General features: G+C 40.6%; 1 protein-coding gene across 2 annotated transcripts; it reads right to left on the bottom strand.

Annotated features, from left to right (window-relative positions):
- Nucleotides 1-155: 155 nt before the first annotated feature.
- On the bottom strand, nt 156-17,673 carry LOC117298243. 2 transcript variants are annotated; one of them, XM_033781379.1, is made up of 9 exons: nt 17,589-17,673; nt 11,651-11,722; nt 10,741-10,859; nt 8,263-8,320; nt 7,104-7,171; nt 6,252-6,345; nt 4,585-4,700; nt 3,191-3,333; nt 156-288 (listed from the first exon to the last, which is right to left on the bottom strand). In XM_033781379.1, the coding sequence occupies exons 2-9, from the start codon at nt 11,700-11,702 to the stop codon at nt 165-167; spliced, it is 774 nt and encodes a 257-aa protein (XP_033637270.1). In that variant the 5' UTR covers nt 11,703-11,722; nt 17,589-17,673; the 3' UTR covers nt 156-164. The 2 variants fall into 2 exon arrangements, with proteins under 2 accessions (XP_033637270.1, XP_033637271.1); XM_033781380.1 differs by having other exon boundaries at nt 3,191-3,318.
- Between the last annotated feature and the right edge of the window lie 2,469 nt (nt 17,674-20,142).

Genomic DNA, 20,142 nt, shown 5'->3' with positions numbered 1-20,142 from the left:
TTGTGATGGCACCCGAGACCCATTTTTCCTTTTGTTATAGCTCCCTGGTTTGAATGTGGATACAAACAAGCTATAATCCGGGCTGCGCCATTATGACATTGATTATTGAATCATACTAAAACTTACCAACATCACTTTATGTTTTGAAAAATAATTTTTTAAGATCATGAAATGGATGCTGTATGATGGCTCTGCTGCAAAAAGCCAATGGCAGGCAATAAAGGTTGTTGCAGTTCCAGGGAAAAGTCCATGATCATGTCGAGTAAAGAAGTTGCTGTATCTTGAAGCCTGAAAAAGTACAACATAATTATCATAGAGATGTTAAATGTGCATCAGAGATAGGGAATATTAAATTTTGGTTTTTACCCATACACTGATGTGTGTTAGCACTGTATATAAATATTAAATGGGGCCAACATGTAGGCTTGGTCGTCAATATGTCTTCAAGGATTGGAGTCCGGGGCTTGCTTTATGGACCTGGGAAATTTTAGGTAGTAGATGCTCTCTGGTGCAATCTACATGTAGGTCGTTTCAGAGACATCTTTTGACCCTTTAAATTCATATGAAAAGATTTGAAAGTAATACAAATAATGCAGTGATTAAATAAATTGTGTGCTAGTTGGTAGAATGTTCATTTTGTCACTGTGTCAGTCTGCAAAAGCTTAGGTTGGGCAGCATTCCACCTCGTCATCACCTCCACTTCGGACTTACATGAGATTACACTTTCCACTGGAGTAATTAGACACAGTTCTTCTTCTTATCGTGTTTACACACTAGATATTGTGTTTCAGCCAGAACTGAACACAGCTCCTAGCAATATCATTGTACTCTGCAAGGTCCTCAATTCTGCATTGTCGCTCCATTAGGGGGCATCTCAGCAGGTGATTCATAGTTTGTAGCTCTGTCCCACATATGCAGAGTCTAGGTATCCCCATTTCTTCAGACACACTTTGCACCGGCCAGTTGATGTTTTAAGTCTGTTGAGGCACTTCCATTCAGCCCAAATTGAGTCAGCATCAGGGGGGGGGGTCTTCTGAGGCACTAGTGTCCATGGATGTAGACACAGTTAAGAGAACATGAAAAGATGTTCCTGATATAAATGCCCGACTACGCCTCGTGCAACCCAATACATTTTTCTGTGCTGGAGATCAAATTTTATACTTCGTACATTTACAGGTATTTGTTGGCACTTTGCACCATGGAAAGCTCCGTCGAACCAGATTTCCTTGAGTTAATTGGCTGCCCCTTTGGGTGCAGTTGATACCCAAGAAGACCCGGACAATTCATCAATAGGCGCAGCTTCGGGCAAACAGAAAGTTAAAGGGCCAAAGCCTAAGCGCTCAACGGTCTTGTCATCAGACACAGTTTCCGGGCAAGAATTTGCAGATGTTTCAGGGAAGCTTGCATGCGGAAGCTATCAAAAACATGCAAACAGTGATTCTCAGTCAACCCAACAAGCGACCTTGACTGACATTGGATTCAGAATACCACCTGGAGAGTGCCTCAAAGGCCATAGACGAGCTCCTACAAGAGAGCCAGCAGGGGTAACACCTTATGCCAAGATGACCAGTTGTTGGACAATTTCGAACAACCATATGCAGAAGATGCACCGACCGCCAATGCAGTCAATGACAAATTGGCTAAAGTAGTGGATAAAATGGTCCGCACAAATTGCCGGAGGACAAGACCGTGGAAAAGCTCAAGGCCCTCCAAAGACCAGCAAACGTCAAGCATTTGGATTGTACACGGGTTTCCAGGAGATATGGAGCTCATTAAAGCCAAAGACATGCTCTCAGGACATAAGATTCCAGATGGTGCAACAGGTACATGTACTTCTTAGGGGAATTATTCCCGTAGCTGGAGTAATAAACTCACGTATGTCCAGACCCGCTGCTACTGACCCGCCCACTCAGGTAAAACAGGACTTCAAGGGTGAAATCACCAAGCTATTGGATACGGTGGCCATTATTGAACACGCCAACCAGGAACTGAATGTGTGAAGACGGGATTTGATTAAACCCGACCTTAACAAAAATTTTCTTGCTCGCCACATATGCCGTAACAGGGTTTTTATTTGGTGACAACCTGCCCCAACAGTGCAAGAACATACAGCAGACCAACCAAATTGGGAACAAAGTAGGCTTGTGGACTTTCATAGGAAACGACAAACATGATCGGAAACAACCCATGCACAACCACAGGGGTAACTCAAACTACCCCAGCCAATTCAGAAGAGGTGGTCAGCATTTAAACTATCAGCGCCACAACAGAAACCGAGACACTCGGTGGAATGCCAAGTCACGGTAAGACGTGGAAACGGCAAAGTAAGCCCTCATGTCACTATAAGTACAACCACACTGGTAAGTACACATCAGATGTAGCAAAATTGTAGGTAGATTAGCACAGCTCATAACAAAATGGCAAGCAATAACTTCAGATAAGTAGGTTCTAGATCTAGAACCTACTTATCTGAAGTTGCTATAAAGCACTATGAAGTAGAATTTGGGAAACGACCCTGTCAATCGTTCCCAATTAAATTTGTTCCCAATGAGGTTGAAATTATCTCAAGGGAAATTGATAAACTTCTCCAAAAAGGAGCAATTACACATGCTGATGATAGGGTGAGTTTGTATCAAACATTTTCATCTGTCCAAAGAAAGACGGGACTTTCCCCCCAATTATCAACCTTAACCAATGGGAGACTTTCTGGGTCGATAGAGGGCAGCAGACTTACCGGGTAAATCCATTGTTCTCAGAATTATGCGCATGTTCAGAACTACGTAAACAATGGAAATTTACCCGGTATGTCTGCTGCCGCCTAGCGTTGGAAAGTCTCCTATTGAATAAATCAGTCACTTCGTCCATTGTACAAATTGTAACAATTCACTATGCACTGCAGTTAATCTGACAAGTGACAACAATGCTTTATGGCATCAATTGATCGTAAAAATGCGTACCCCTTTTCTGAAACAACTACACTGGCTCCCTATCTCTCAACGAATATTCTTCAAGCCTATGCTCATTGTCCACAAAGCACCTAAGTTTACACTCCATCAAGAAATCTTCGATCAAGTTCCACGCTTCTCCTCATTGAACCCAAGTCTCCTCACTCATGGGGTGGTATCTTCCAACTGTGTAAGTATAATGTAAATCTGTGGACGTTGTGTTTTGTGTTAGAAACATAACTTACCAGGACTGGTATACTTGTGGTAGCACAGGCTTGGTTTGTTTCTTCTGGGATTCAATGGCTGATTTTAACTTCCTGAATCTCGTCTCAATGTCAGTCTTGATGTTGACCAGCGAGTCTCCACTCCACACCTGGTTCAACAGTTGCTGTAATATTCAACAAACTTGCCAAGTTTACCACTGTAGTACATTCTACATATAAATATATTTTTGTTATTATATACCTCATGTATAGAATGCTCTAATCTGATTGTATGGAAATAGCTACATGTATGCCCCCTTATATAACTTGTGTGTACATGTATGTATTAGAATATGCACATGTATAGGAGATTTTCAGAGAACCTTACACATATTGAGGCAATAACATCAAGTGCACAGGTAGTACATGGTTGTTGTTAAAAAAAACATTACACATTGTGATGCATTCGTAATCAAACATCACTTAAAATCTGTAAAAAATTACATTCGAAACTAGGTGTTTATGATCTTAAATAAAAATTATAACATGTATACGTATGTGTATGTACCATAATTTTGCTTGCATTGAATAGCCTTGCTTGATATAGCCTACATACGTACATGTATGGACAGGTATATAATGGACATATACTTTGCAGTGGAATAGGCAAGTAAGGAAACTTTGAGTGGAGCTTGAAAGCAAGCCAAATTTATTATTTGTTCTCTAATCTTTTGATATTGTGGAGAAAACATATGGAGGTAAATTATCACCGAAGTTCATCGCCAGATCACATGATCCACAAGGTCAAATTCAAGGTCAAAGTAGAGGTCAAAAGTAACCAAGTTTCTACAAAAAGTAATGCCAGATTTGGAAAGCTCATGTAATTTCCCCAAAGACACCAATTTGACCAAATGGTTACCGAATATATCTGAGGTCAGGCGCATTTTGGCCGAAATACGCGAGAAAAACCATGCCGTAGCGCGATAAACCATTTATCGGATGGAGCTGCAATTTGAAATCTGAGCTTGTTGAGCCAAAATTATCAAATTTGAGTAGAGGCTAGGGTTTAACCCTTTGGTGGTTTGACACGGAATGACCCAAGACCGTGTGTGTTGTTAGGGCCAAGAATTGAAGAGAATCCAGAAGTACAATGTACTCACATACATGTACATGTGTTATTAGGCTAATATCATACGAAGATTCAGAACTACAATCCCAGCCAAAATGCTCGGGCCACCCATTCCTAACGTTACATAAAACCAATCCCTGTCCACTTCCCACTGATAATAATCATCTCTCCCCCTGTCCCCCCGCTCAATGTTGACTGTAATGCAAAAGACCGTGCAATCAGAACCAACATTGAAAGGGGGCAGGGGGGGCCCAAATAGATATGGCCGGGATTGTAGCTACTCATCAATGGACAATTGATATCTTACATGAAGCAGTGCTAACTGATGTGCAATGTACTTGTGGTTGCCAAGGGTGACATCATTGGCAATCTGTTTGCACAGCACCATAAGTTGATTTAATCTTGATAAGTGACTGAAATATCCTGAAAACAAAACATACAGATTCAAAAGACAACATGTAATTGTAAAGAAAACAGTTTGAAACACATCAGTATATTATTCTAACACTAAAACCCCAATAGATTGATGTCATTGAAACCCTAACACATTGATAATGTAGAACGAAAGGAATTTGCTCTCTCAAGTAGTAAGCCTAGTTCTAAGTAACTACCAAAGATTGTGAGGAGCTTACCATCCAGAGGAGACAAGTAGTAGGCCTAGTTCTAAGTAACTACCAAAGATTGTAAAGCTTACCATCCAGAGGAGACAAGTAGTAGGCCTAGTTCTAAGTAACTATCAAAGATTGTGAGGAGCTTACCATCCAGAGGAGACAAGTAGTAGGCCAAGTTCTAAGTAACTACCAAAGATTGTGAGGAGCTTACCATCCAGAGGAGACAAGTAGTAGGCCTAGTTCTAAGTAACTACCAAAGATTGTGAGGAGCTTACCATCCAGAGGAGACAAGTAGTAGGCCTAGTTCTAAGTAACTACCAAAGATTGTGAGGAGCTTACCATCCAGAGGAGACAAGTAGTAGGCCTAGTTCTTAGTAACTACCAAAGATTGTGAGGAGCTTACCATCCAGAGGAGACAAGTAGTAGGCCTAGTTCTAAGTAACTACCAAAGATTGTGAGGAGCTTACCATCCAGAGGAGACAAGTAGTAGGCCTAGTTCTAAGTAACTACCAAAGATTGTGAGGAGCTTACCATCCAGAGGAGACAAGTAGTAGGCCTAGTTCTAAGTAACTATCAAAGATTGTGAGGAGCTTACCATCCAGAGGAGACAAGTAGTTGGCCTAGTTCTAAGTAACTACCAAAGATTGTGAGGAGCTTACCATCCAGAGGAGACAAGTAGTAGGCCTAGTTCTTAGTAACTACCAAAGATTGTGAGGAGCTTACCATCCAGAGGAGACAAGTAGTACGCCTAGTTCCAAGTAACTACCAAAGATTGTGAGGAGCTTACCATCCAGAGGAGACAAGTAGTAGGCCTAGTTCTAAGTAACTACCAAAGATTGTGAGGAGCTTACCATCCAGAGGAGACAAGTAGTAGGCCTAGTTCTTAGTAACTACCAAAGATTGTGAGGAGCTTACCATCCAGAGGAGACAAGTAGTAGGCCTAGTTCTAAGTAACTACCAAAGATTGTGAGGAGCTTACCATCCAGAGGAGACAAGTAGTAGGCCTAGTTCTAAGTAACTACCAAAGATTGTGAGGAGCTTACCATCCAGAGGAGACAAGTAGTAGGCCTAGTTCTTAGTAACTACCAAAGATTGTGAGGAGCTTACCATCCAGAGGAGACAAGTAGTAGGCCTAGTTCTTAGTAACTACCAAAGATTGTGAGGAGCTTACCATCCAGAGGAGACAAGTAGTAGGCCTAGTTCTAAGTAACTACCAAAGATTGTGAGGAGCTTACCATCCAGAGGAGACAAGTAGTAGGCCTAGTTCTTAGTAACTACCAAAGATTGTGAGGAGCTTACCATCCAGAGGAGACAAGTAGTAGGCCTAGTTCTAAGTAACTACCAAAGATTGTGAGGAGCTTACCATCCAGAGGAGACAAGCTTGGCACACATTCCTGAGATAAACCACACATCACTTTTGGAAACAACGTACTCAGTCCGGTCCTTTCAAAGTATTCCTACAAAAACAAAAATAGACAACATGCTTTGTGTAAAAAAGAATTGCTCTGTAAAGACAATATTATGACTTGCAAAAAAGTATTTGCTGCCAACTCTGGTCAATTCGAATTCGTAATAACTGAAAATGAACATCCTTGGAACTCTGTTTCATCATTTCTTAAACATGCATTCAGTGTTATCTCCTGCACAAGTTAGCTTATTAGAAGTGGTGGGCTATCCAATCATTCAGCTTGGATCATCAGAAGATTCCATTCCAGATATGTACAAATATGTCCAGATATGTGCAAACAATCCTAAGATGATCCCATGCTTTAAAGACACTGGACACTATTGGTAATTGTCAGAGACCAGTCTTCTCACTTGGTGTATCTCAACATATTATGCACAAAATAACAAACCTGTGAAAATTTGAACTCAATTGGTCGTCAAAGTTAAGAGATAATAATGGAAGAAAAAAAACCTTGTGACACGAAGTTGTGTGGGTTCATCAGATGCTTGATTTCAAGACCTCAAAATCCAATTCTAAGGTCTCGAAATCAAATTTGTGGAAAATTACCTCTTTCTCAAAAATGATTCACTTCAAAGGGAGCTGTTTCTCACAATGTTTTATACTACCAACAGCTCTCCAAGTAAGGTTTTATCCTAATAATTATTTTGAGTAGTTACCAATAGTGTCCACTGCCTTTAAAAATATATTGTAGGGCAGGGAAGTACTAGTTTTGCACATAGAAAATACTGGCTTATTAAAACGAAATACCTTCATAGTGAGACTGGGCTCTTCCAATGCACTTAAACATGTATGCATCCTGTCCACAATCAGCGGTTCTGAAAGAACGGAGCAAAATAGTCAGAGAATATTCAGACCATGTAAACCAGTTACAGCACATAAATAGGCAGGCAGGGCAGGGAAGAATTTATATTCATAAATACCTCAGACAGGTTCGCTATTCCTATTGGTTGAGAGCGCGTCACGTGGGGGTGTTTAAACCTTTGTTTATAACCGGTTGTGAGCGGAGACTCCGCGCTAGTCTTGATGCAAGACGTTTCTTGTTACGGGCGATACAGGCGCTGTCGGTGAGTTGGCCGCGCTGTGTGTAAAAGGAAAACCAGGGAATATGCATGCGCACGTACGGAACCGATAACACACGTGTACACACTTCGTACATGCACATGTAACATGTATACTGAACCTACCATGGCGGTGGAAACATACAGAGCTCAAGCACATCGGAAACGGATAAATTTTACAGAGTTTCTTACTTTATTCCGCCTTTTAACCAAAAAGGTATTTATGAATGGGAATAAAAGTGTGTTGAATTGGTTTTCAACTAGTGGTTTAAACCCGCCGAGGCCTGGTTATTGTTAACTTACCTTGACTTCGTCTCGGTAAAATTATCAAGAACCAGGCCTCGTTGGGTTTAAACTACTAGTTGAAAACTTCTTCACCACACATTGATTCCCCTATTAATGCACACCATCCAATGACCAAATTGTTCAATAAATTCAAAAGAAGAGTATGTATTGTATGTATAGTGTGTAAAATTAAAGTCAATTATGAAGCAGGTTTTACAAGAACAAACATGATAGTATTTCACTGTTTTTAACATACAATACACATACATGTGTGAAACATCTGTACATGTTTTTAAAAACAAACTCTGACTGACCCCATATTTGCCATTCTCTGGAATTTAAAACTAAAAAAAAAAAATGAAGTTGATGATTTTAACTTTTTGTCAGTTTATTTTTAATGGAGCACTAGTTTCCCTGTTGGTATCATTTGTTTTATTTGTTTGTTTATTTGTTTGTTTATTTACGTTGGATATTTATTTTGAATGTCAAAACAATGAGTCAAAATATATTCACAATAAAAAAAAAGTAAATGGCTGATAAAAGAAGCTGAACTGACTACTTACTTTGAGATTCAAATGTGTTGCTGAATTTCTTTTTCAAGCACGGACGTTGTTTCTGTAGCTACAAAAGAGTTTAAGCAAATTAATGTAGGTCAATTCAAGATATTAAGTCAAATCTACTTTTTAAGCTCAGACTTGCCCATCTTGGGATATGTAATACAAGTTGTTTTCTCATTTAGTCTTTTCCAACCAAAAGCTTTGGGCTTACAATTGCTAACGCACTCAGTGCAAAAACCACTAATTTGTTAGTCTTCAACTCATGGCATCTCGGTGTCTTTGTTGGGGGCTACAAGGTCAAAGGCCTTTGTGAGGTTTTTGAAGGCGAAGTAGCTCCCTACACTTTTCTTCAACTGTCTGATGGAGATAAGCAGCTTGTTTCTGATGGCGAAACCCACACCCTGCACCCTGGTCTCTTCAGGAGGCCTTCCTTGCCAGAAGAAGGTGAAGTCTTTCTCCTTGACACTTCCAGGTGAGGAGAGTCTAGTCTCCCTGAGAGTTATGATGTCCATATTCAACGTGCTCAGTTCGTTGATATATACCAATACGTTGCCACTTTGTGTGGTCACATGACGCGTATCCGTGACTATCGTATTTTGCACACACATACATGTAGCAGTGTCATGGCCGAGCGGTTAAGAGCACCGGATTCAAGCACTTGTGTTTGATCATCAAGGTGTGGGTTCGGATCCCGGTCGTAGCACTTGCTACGTACAATTGGGGAGGTAGTGATTTATGCTACCGGCCAGGCTTCGGATTGAGGATACCTAAGCCTACATTCGTATGGACTGTGAAAGGGGTAACCCTGTTTCAGCCCTAGGAGTAAGCGATGGACAGGTGGTCATACATGTCAAGAAAGACGAATACGGTTTTGCAGACTTTTAGTTGTCTTTTTTGTCTCAGATCAAAAAAAAATCTCTTAGAATTGCTTTCACTGGTATCCTGCTTGATATAGATAGACAATTATTAGTCATTTGCAGACAAAACCTAGAGAAAAACAGTGTATAATACACAGGGTCTCTATCGGTCATGCTTGTTGGGAAACATTCATGATGAATGCGAGGTGACACATACCTATATTTTCCGAAACGAAATCCAACGCGCCACTGACGTGAACAGATTTGGTTATTATATCCGTACCTATATCCGCACGCTTGCATAACCTTTCTATTGATCACTGCAGTCTTCCAAGAATCCCACATTTCCTGTAGATCATCTGAGAGGCCGAGTGTCATAGATCTGACATTCTATAAATAATTTTTGCATGGGTGTCATAAGCTATAATAGCACCAAAGATGCTGAGTTGGTCTAATTATAGCAATTTGCTTTACTTGTGATTTAGTGATGTACAAACGTAGGTCTCAAGACCTGTCTTGATATCTACAACAATATTTGCTGGTTTCAGTTTCCCCCTTTTACATGCTTCAGCTAATTAAGCCAGAGACAAAAGGTGCTGGAAGCATCTGCCAAAACCACTCATTAATGAGATCTTGCAATCCACAGTTCCAAATCGATAACAAAATTCTGGTCCAGGCAGGTATTAAAACAAGAAAATCAATTTTAAAGACACTGGACACTATTGGTAATTGTCAAAGACTAGTCTTCACAGTTGGTGTATCTCAACACAATATTATGCATAATAACAAACCTGTGAAAATTCATCGAAGATGCGACATATTAATGAAAGAAAAAACACCCTTGTCAAACCATGGTCACACGAAGTTGTGTGCTTTCAGATGCTTGATTTCGAGACCTCAAATTCTAAATTTGAGGTATTGAAATCAAATTCGTGGAAAATTACTTCTTTCTCAAAAACTATGTCACTTCAGAGGGAGCAGTTTCTCACAATGTTTTATACAATCAACCTCTCCCCATTACTCGTAATCAAGAAAGGTTTTACGATAATAATTATTTTGAGTAATTACCAATTAGTGTCCACTGCCTTTAAAACAAGAAGTTCAATTTTAAAGACACTGGACACTAATGGTAATTGTCAAAGACCAGTGTTCTCACTTGGTGTATCTCAACATATGCACAAAATAACAAACCTGTGAACATTTGAACTGAATTGGTCATTGAGATAATAATGGAAGAAAACACACCCTTGTTGCTTGTCAAAGGCTGTATACTCCCCACCAGGGAGCTGAGATGGGTTTAAGGAGTGATTTAAGGCCCAGTGACCAGGGGTAATAATGTGAAGCGCTTTGGGACGCCCTCCGGGTGTGAAAAGCGCTATATAAAAACGGGTTATTATTATTATTATTAAACAAATAAAATTTGTGGAAAATTACTTCTTTCAGAGGGAGCCGTTTCTCACAATGTTTTTTACTACTAACAGCTCTCCATTGCTCGTTATCAAGTAAGTTTTTATGCTAACCATTATTTTAAGTAATTACCAATAGCGTCCACTGCCATTTAACTAAGGATTTACCCAAACCAAGATTAATTCAATTTTGCTGGTAACCAAACTCAGCTGAGGCTTACCTTATTTTGATCCTTGCTATACATCTGTTCAAGCAGGACACAAAGAGACAACATCTCAATAGAAATATTACTTGAGTCGTTTGTGTTGTTCCATACAGGCTCATGAAGACAGACACTCACTGAAAAAATTCAATAATAAGTTTAACTCATAAGGATCAGCGTAGCTACAGACTAAAAGGCAAATTATACTTTTAGTTTTTAGAAACGTTTGATTGTTTTAATACATGTAAGTATTGTTTGAAGCTTTGCATGGTGTGGAGACATAAGAAGAAACTATAAATAAATAGTAAACTTGCGGGTACAACCATGTGTAAATCTCTTAGGGTGAGTGTTGGCTGTAAAAAGAGCCGGTGTCGGTCTCGACAGTTTGAACAGTATACTCTTCTCCAGAAGACGGGCAGAGTATACTGTTCGAAACGTCGAGACGTCAAACTTTTCATGTACTTAATTAAGAATTTAGTTTGGTGGGACTCTAGAGCGCCCTGTCTGAAACGGGTGTTACTCGGGGACACAAGTATCATGACCGGGTCTCGAACCCACACCCTGCTGAAGCACCACAGCTTTGAGTTCGGTGCTCCCATGCAAAAGAACATGATTTTCCTTTGAACAGGTAAACTGTACATTTACATATGCAACTTTATGAGTCAAGCTACATGTACATGCGCCCCATAGCCTTAGAACTTGAAGGCCAGTGGCCTCACAGCAATTTGATTTAGATGTTCATGAAGTACCTTTAAAATGGTGAGAGTGCTTCAACCCCCAAGGGCTCATTTACATTGTATGCACCCAGCCTGCCCCTGGCAGATTTAAACCATTTTTGGGCATTCAATGCAGAATCAAGAATTGCCCCTCTTGTCAATATGAGGCCAGAACTTACTTGTGTCGGATACAATAACTAATGACTACTTGCCTTTAAAACACGGCTCATACACACATGGCCTCAGGCTGTAGGCAGACGTCATTGCCACTGTCTGTACAGTCCCTGCAGACAAAACAATCATAAACAGTAGAACTTTACCATGTATGTATACCTAAACTTATATAAACTTTAGGGGATACTATAGCTCATTGTAATCACTTAAAAATACCAAGCGGTTACTTGATTGCAAAACATCTCACCGTGAAGGTAAAAGCACAAAGTATGTTTAGTACATGTACTTCCATTTGAACTTCCAGTTTAGACCGTAAGGCAGGGTCAAACAGGGTCAAACAGGGTCACATGTGTGTTTAAGATATCACATGAGTAATTAGATCTACAAAGTGTCATCAACCCTACTTTCTGTAAGAGGACATTAAAGGGCCAATCACACTTTAGTGATAACAAAAACGCATTCTATTGATTGAATTGCTCCGCGCAGAAATCGCTGAGCTTATAAGAAGGCCTATCTCGGGTCAAACGAATATTTCAGTCACCATGTCCAACAGTCAGTTCTTGTTGTCTGTTGACCTCAAAATCAAGGTCCTGGAAGTATGGGGACCGACAGATTTGGAAAAAGGGTTCATGGAACCAGTCAACTGATGCGCATGTACGCTCAGGGGTTTGCTTGATGTCGTCATCGACCTCCTTATAAATGTAGGCAATTTGCTGAGCTCTCACTATGCATCTGTTGTCTTGTTCGGAAGTGGGTAAGTCCATCCACCTTCAAAATTTGAATGCCAGGGCAAATAATGGAATGGATAACTTTCCGTATCCTGCCACCACTTTTTCACTCATTTTTACTAATAGGGATATCTTATTGAGGTTAATAAGAAACTATATTATATCATATCGAATGAACAAATGGTGGTGTGATACAGAAATGTTTCCATGCCTGGGACAACTTTAGATTAGAGTTCGTAGATAAAACAAGTTCTTGATGCTAAAAACGGTTCATTTTCAACCCTACCCCCCCCCCTTTCCCGGTCCGACCTGTGCGCGCCCTGTGCAGAGTGCTGAGTAGCCCCACTTGTGTGACCAAGGGAGTTGCCAAGGCACCCTTGCACTTGGACACACAAGTGGGGCTTAGTGCTGAGTTGAGGCCCCGTAACGGTCGTTTGTCGACTTGTCTTGTCTTGCTTAGTCCTACTACATAATATTAGACTAATCTATTCCAAAAGTCGAGTTGTCTGGCACAGTTGAAAAAACCGTCTGTCGAGTTGTCCGAATGGTCGAGCTATCTCAACCGTCGAGTTGTGCGAACGATCGAGTTGTCTGACAATGGTTTTGGTTTTGAATCGAGGTGGAGGTGGACGGGCAAGAAGATAGCTTCAGTTAAGATTTTCGTTTTCTAATTATTTCTCATCCATATATCATCCATATATCAAAAATCATGCTGCAATCGTACTGTGTGTAACATATATTGACTATTCCTGAGTATTTTGAGCTTGGATGGCTGCATTTTTTGAGTGATTTTGAGGGATTATTTGACAGTACATTGCATCACATTGTTGATTGTGTATGAATCATCCATCATGATGCACATTCAGCATTGTAAGATGTAGGCAAGGCTTGTTCAACCAAGATGTGCTAGTGATACTGATAGATATACCACAATTTGTCTCTGATGATATGCTGCTGTAGATCTTCCATTTCTATGCCCGATGTTGAAATTGCTGAACGGAGAAAAATGTTGTATTCGCAGTGAAATCTGAGATATTGTTTTGTACCATTCTGCCATCCACATGCATGACATGTAATTACTGCAACAACTAGTGCTACTACTATCTAGCTAGACTGGTGCTTTTATGAAAGTCTGATTCAAAATGAGCGGAACCCAAGTGACCGTGAAGGCAAAGAAACCTAACACAAGGAGGCAGGGGAAAAGCATGCCTTCATTAGCTGAACCAAGTCAGAGTACTCAAAACCAGAAATTGCAGGCAAGTGCAAAGTCAAAGCCAAAGCAAGCCAACAGAAGAAATACGAAGGGGCAAACTGAGACTGAAGATGATGAAGAATTCTTTTGTTCAGGCTGTAAAGGCTCAGTGGATCAAGATGTGAAAGCCCTGCAGTGTGAGTTTTGTGCTGTATGGTCATGCCTCGCATGTTCAGGGGTTCCAGAATCTGTATATGACATGGATGTGGATGACAAAATACCAGGCTTTGTTTGGACATGCAACTCATGTATTCACGCTATTCCTACAATTAAGAATCTCACCAAAGTCTTGAGTGGAGTAAAGGATGAACAGACTTCATGCAGATCAGACTTAAACATCCTAAATACAAAGGTTGAGAAATTGGAGAGCTCAATCGATGACAAAGTACAGCAGGCAGTTGAGGAATACAGAGACAGAGAAAATAGAAAATGTAATATCATCATACACCAGGTGTCAGAGTCAACACAACCAGAAGCAAATGATAGAGTTGAAGAAGATAAAGGAAATATTGAACACCTTTTTTCCGAGATAGGAATCCAAGATGTAACGATGACATCAGTGGTGAGATTAGGCAAGAGGATACCCGATAGACATAGATTGTTAAAGGTTACCCTTGACTCTGTTTGCCGCAAGATCCAGGTGCTGAGGAATGCTAAAAAGCTGTGTAATACCCAGAACTGGAAGGAGATATTTATAACTCCAGACATGACACCAAGGGAAAGAGAAAAAAATAAAGAGCTGAGAGAAGAACTTAAGAGGAGACGAGAACTGGGTGAAGAACGCCTCGTAATAAGGAAAGGGTAAATTACCCTACTCACAATGGAAGGAGAGACTCGAGCCAGTGATGTTGAGGACACAGCCACTAGCAGCGATCCTTTTCGAGGCTAACCCAGCGAAAGAAAAATCAGACGGCAACGGGAAGCACATTGTACATGAGTTGATTGATGTTGCACCTTTATTTAGCACACCCAATGCCAGTAAGCACTGCACAGCACCCGATCAAGATAAAGATTATTTGCAAGTATCAAGTGGACTTGCTTGTTTTTACACGAATGCTGATAGCCTTCTTAACAAAAGGAGTGAATTGACGGCCATCTTATCCTCAGCAAAGACAGATGTCATAGCGATCACAGAAGTGTATCCTAAAACTCATATTGATGTTGATAAATCAGCATTAGAATTAGAGGACTACGATTGCTTTTTGTCAGGCCAGACAGGAAGAGGAGTTTGTATTTATATGAGAAAGTCTCTTAACGCTAAGCTCGTTGAGGACCTGACTAGCTCAATCTATGAGGAAAGTGTTTGGTGTGAGATGAGACTGCAGAGTGAAGAGAGACTACTACTTGGTTGTATCTACAGAAGTCCAAATTCCATAGATTTGAATAATACAAGGTTGACGGACCTAATTAGCAAAGCTAGCAAGATGAAGTATTCGCACCTTGTTATAGTTGGAGACTTCAACTACCCAGATGTAGAGTGGGAATCATGGACATCAAATGCAGGTGAAGGCCATGGTAGTTCAGCACTCATCGACTGCCTGCAGGATAATTACCTCCACCAGCTGATCGATTGCGACACTAGACACAGAATAGGACAGAACAGCAGTCTACTAGATCTATTAATTACCAACGACGAATCACTAATTAGTGATGTGAAAAGTAGCAGCCCGCTTGGAAAGAGTGACCATGTCACCCTCTTCTTCAAATTGGACTGCTTTGTAACAACCGACCGGACAAAAATTAAAGAAAGATTTCTGTACAAGAAGGGTGCCTATGATATGATGAGGAACGAATTAGGAGATGTTAACTGGAAACAAGATATGTGCACCCTTGATGTCAACGAATCGTGGATATTCTTTGAGAATAAACTTAAGAATGCAATGGGAAACCACATTCCTAAAGTCAACCCTACCAAATGTGACCAAAAGCAGAAGAAATTCTAGCCATTGTGGATGAATAAAGACGTCATGCAAAAGGTGAAGAAGAAATATAATGCCTGGAAGCGTTATACTAGAACGAGAGAATACAAGTACTATGAAGAATATTGCCATATACGAAATGAAGCCACCAAAGAAGTGAGAAAAGCCAAGAAATACTACGAGAGAAATCTTGCCAATGAGACAAAAACTAACCCTAAAGCCTTCTGGAAGTATGTGAGGTCAAAAACCAAAGTCAAGTCAGGAGTGAAGGACCTACTAAAAGAAGATGGATCTTATGCACATACAGATGGTGACAAGGCAGAGATTCTGAACTCCTTCTTCGCTAGTGTGTTCACAGACGAAGATTTAAGTGATGTACCAGTTCCCGATAATATGTTTGATGGCGATAAACTTACAGATGTAGTCTTTACCGTGGAAGAAGTGGCGAAACAGTTGCAGAAACTCAACCCAACAAAATCCCCTGGACCGGATGGACTGCACCCAAAGGTACTGAAGGAAGTATGTAATGAGATAGCACATCCACTTGCCATCATCTTTAGAAAGTCAATGGATGAAGGTGAAGTTCCAAAAGGTTGGAAAGTTGCTGAAGTTACTGCCATCTTCAAAAAAGGTAGTGCTGCAGATGCTGGGAACTACAGGCCAGTCAGCCTCACTTCGATAGTATGCAAGATTATGGAGTCTATCATCAGAAACCACACTATGGCATTTATGAACAAACATAACATCATTCAGGAGGAACAACATGGATTCAGACAGGGTCGCTCGTGTGTAAAGCAACTACTCGTTCTAATGGAAATGTGGACAAAACTGCTGGAGGAAGGTGCGGATATTGATGTAGTCTACCTAGATTTCCGGAAAGCATTTGACTCTGTCCCACACCTGCGCCTCCTGAAGAAGGCCGAAGCAAATGGAATTGGTGGCAAGCTGATTCGATGGATCAAAAGTTTCTTGATTGGAAGAAAGCAACGAGTGTCTTTAAATGGTGAGAAATCAGACTGGGCCAGTGTGAGGAGTGGCATCCCGCAGGGCAGTGTTCTTGGGCCAATACTTTTCATAATATACATCAATGACCTACCAAATGTAGTTTCCAGTCTTGTAATGATGTTTGCGGACGACACCAAGATCTTCACTCCAGTCAAGGAAGAAGACGACTGTCAGAAATTACAGGAAGACCTCAACCGGTTGGGTGACTGGTCCTCAAAATGGCAGCTCAAATTCAATGTTGCTAAGTGTGGAGTACTGCACTACGGGAAAGGGGTCGACAGAGTCACTTACACCATGACAGAAGGAAACCACTCCAGAAATTTGAAAGAAATTGACGACGAAAAGGATCTTGGTGTCCTGTTTGATAAGTCACTAACTTTCAGTAAGCACATTGGAGCAATAGCAAACAAGGCAACTCGAATTCTAGGTGTAATAAAACGGACCTTTGACTACATGGATGAGGAGACTTTCAAGGCATTGTACAAGACCATGGTTCGCCCACATCTGGAGTACGCCAACAGCGTTTGGTGCCCCTACTTGAAGAGAGACATTAACAAGTTAGAAAAGGTGCAACGGAGGGCAACCAAAATTGTTCCATCTTTAAGGGAATTGCCATATGAAATGATGAGTACCTCACCAAAAACATTGACATGTACAGTTTTGCAGGATGTTCACCACAGGATATATGGAAATATTAAGTTCATTCTCTTCTGCTCTCACATTTGACTTCGCTACTTCCATTGCATTCAGTACTTTTGCAGTAAGTTTTGTGTGAATATGGATGGGCGTTTTATAAGGCTTCATTTAGCCTTCATTATGCAGAGCCCGAATCTACAGGTAAACAGGTAAACCGGTAAATGGACGAGCTGTCTAAACACCGTCACAAGTGTGAAGTTTTCATATTCAAAGGCAAATTATAAACAGGTAGCAAATTGTGTGGTGTGGCTGTGGTACTTTGTTTTATATTTTTTATTGCAAATTTCTCCCACTTAGAAAGATCCTATACTACTCTAATGTACTTCGTATTATTCCTTACATTTATGAAATTACTATGACACATGACAGGGCTTACCAAATGATGACTTTGTCCAGTTGTAAGGATTTTAAAGTTGCAAAAAACGTCTACAGTAAGTCGTTCACGGGGGCCGCCATCTTTCCTCTATGATTTAGTTGAGGGCGCTCTCCATAAAAATCTTTTCGCAATACCGGGGCGCGCGCGTAAAGCTTGGAATGAGGTGCATTGTGGTCTAGCTGGTATCCAAATTTGATCCATATATATCCCACAATGCACCTCATTCAACAGTCTGCGCTTGCGCATTGGTATTTGCGATAAGGTCTATGGTGCACACCGCACCTGCTCGTTGTTCCATCCATGGAGCATGGAGGAACTATTCTTAACTGGAAGAAACATGAGAAACAATCGCCTTGCGTGGGGCCGAATGTTGTTCAGCAAATTATAGACCTTTAGCAACTACACTGACTGATTAAATCTAATAAAAACTGACGAAATAGCTTTAGAAGTCACTCAGTCTGTCTGAGCTATACACTTGCAACAAAATGCTGAGGACGTTATAACAAAACAATTTTGTTTACTTTGACTAACTATAAAGTGATTGATTGCATGCTTTCGAAAGAGAAAGGTCAAAAGTAAACTTATATCTATCTTAACTCGTATTAAAATAAAGGTAATATGAAGTTCAGTTTCAGTGATGCACTTGTTTTTATATAATAGTTAGGGGCCTTAGGGCCTATGCAATGCGTTGAACAACCAGCAGGGAGCTCTCGGAGCGACCCTTGCTTCTCTCGGCTTATGGGGTTATGATGGCGTGGACACTAGGGGCGGACACTACTTGGTACTACTCAACATGTTTATTAGCCTTATTAAAGCCTTATTTTAACGAGTAATGGGGAAAGGTTGATAGTGGCGTATTCTCGCAACATCGACGACCAATTGAGCTCAAATTTTCACAGGTTTGTTATTTTTGTGGAGATACACCAAATGAGAAGACTGTCTTTGGCAATTATCAGTAGTGTCAACAAGGGTGTTTTTTCTTTCACTATGGTATTAATTCGCAACTTCGACGACCCAATTGAGCTCAAACTTTAACGGGTTTGTTATTTTATGTATACATTTATGTTGAGATAATGAGAACGGCTGGTCATTGCCAATTACCAATGGCAATAGTATCCAGCCTCGTCGAAGTGTACACTGTTCGTACATTTTTGTAATACAGTGTCAGCCGTCCGAGTCCCTGCTGATATGGTCCATTGCGGCCGTTGCTCATTGTGTGCTGTTCACTCAGTGCTCGAATGTTGACAGTTCAACTAGGCCTTCTTCTGCCAGCAGCGAACACGTTCTTCTTCCAGACACCCTAAAGACTTCCCCGATCTGCGTGCCCTAATTATACTTAAAAACATTCTTTTGTATGAATTTATGATGTTAACTAAACTTTTTCGGGTTATTGACTTTCTCCAACACTGATGCAAGTTACCTCCATTGTTGTATTGCCATCTTGTTAATCTTATGAGCATTCGCTTCCAACTTTTTATTTTAATTTTACGTGCAATGGAGAGTTGTTGGAAGTAGATTGTGAGAAAGATTAATTTATCACTCAAATGTTAAAAGGAACACGTTGCCTTGCATCGGATGATTTGGTCTACAAAAAGCGTTCGTAACCCTTTTTTATAAAATAAATATGGTTGGAAAGATGTTTTAAAAGTAGAATACAATGGCCCACACAAATTTGCCTCGAAATTGCGTGGTTTTCCTTTAACTGTGCGAAACTAACACGGTCGGCTATTTATGGGAGTAAAAAATTTGACTCCCATAAATGGCCGACCGTGTTAGTCGACGAGGTAAAAGGAAAACCGTGCAATATCGAGGCATGTTTGTGAGGATCATTGTATTTTACAACGTCTTTCTACCCATAATTAATTCGCTCAAAAGTTGCGATTTGATAGTGAATAATATGTTCTCGGTCGTCCTTAAACCTCTCCTTACCAATATCTTACGCATAATACGTACGCTTTACCATCAGTACCAATGTCTTACCAAATGCTTACGCAAATCAATGGCGAATTACCGTCTTCACAACATTCGCTGAATGTACGGAAGCGCTTCGTATTGCCCCTCTCACAGAGTGGCGAATGTTCTTGCGAACATGAATATTTGAATTTCGCGTTGAATTCGTCCAAAATGTCGGTTGGATAGTGAATATTTTCATCTCAGTCTCACCCCTCGATCGTCCTCGGCCGGCCCTCTCCTTGCCAATATCTTACGAATATATTACGAATGCTTACCAACGCTTGCCAATGCCTTTACGAACGTTGCAAACGCTTACGCACGCTTTACCAACGTTACCAATGACCGTCTTCGCAACATTCGCTGAAATTTACAAACCGGTTTGTAAATTGAGCGATCTTCGTAAGGAGGTGGGGAATAATTTGTGAACTTTCCGAATTTGTTACCAACGCTTACAAAGACACGGCGAATGTTGCGAAGTTTGAGCGATTGTCAAATATTTCCTTCCGATAGCATATTCGCCAGCATAATTCGCCGTGTGAGAGCAGCATAAAGTGACCGATCTTCGTAAGGAGGTGGAGAATGACTTGTGAACGTTTAGAGA

The sequence above is a fragment of the Asterias rubens genome, chromosome 13 (assembly GCF_902459465.1).
Source record: "Asterias rubens chromosome 13, eAstRub1.3, whole genome shotgun sequence".
Lineage (NCBI taxonomy): Eukaryota > Metazoa > Echinodermata > Asteroidea > Forcipulatida > Asteriidae > Asterias > Asterias rubens.
The sequence above is the reverse complement of the archived record's forward strand: the minus strand, read 5'-3'. Positions and strand labels throughout refer to the sequence as shown.

Coding starts and splice junctions, on each gene's coding strand:
- LOC117298243 (XM_033781379.1), bottom strand. CDS start 11,702: ATGACGTCTGCCTACAGCCTGAGGCCATGTGTGTATGAGCCGTGTTTT. Junction 8,321..10,740: donor ATAGCAAGGATCAAAATAAG/GTAAGCCTCAGC, acceptor ACTCTTTTGTAG/CTACAGAAACAACGTCCGTG. Junction 4,701..6,251: donor AAGCTTGTCTCCTCTGGATG/GTAAGCTCCTCA, acceptor TTTTGTTTTCAG/GATATTTCAGTCACTTATCA.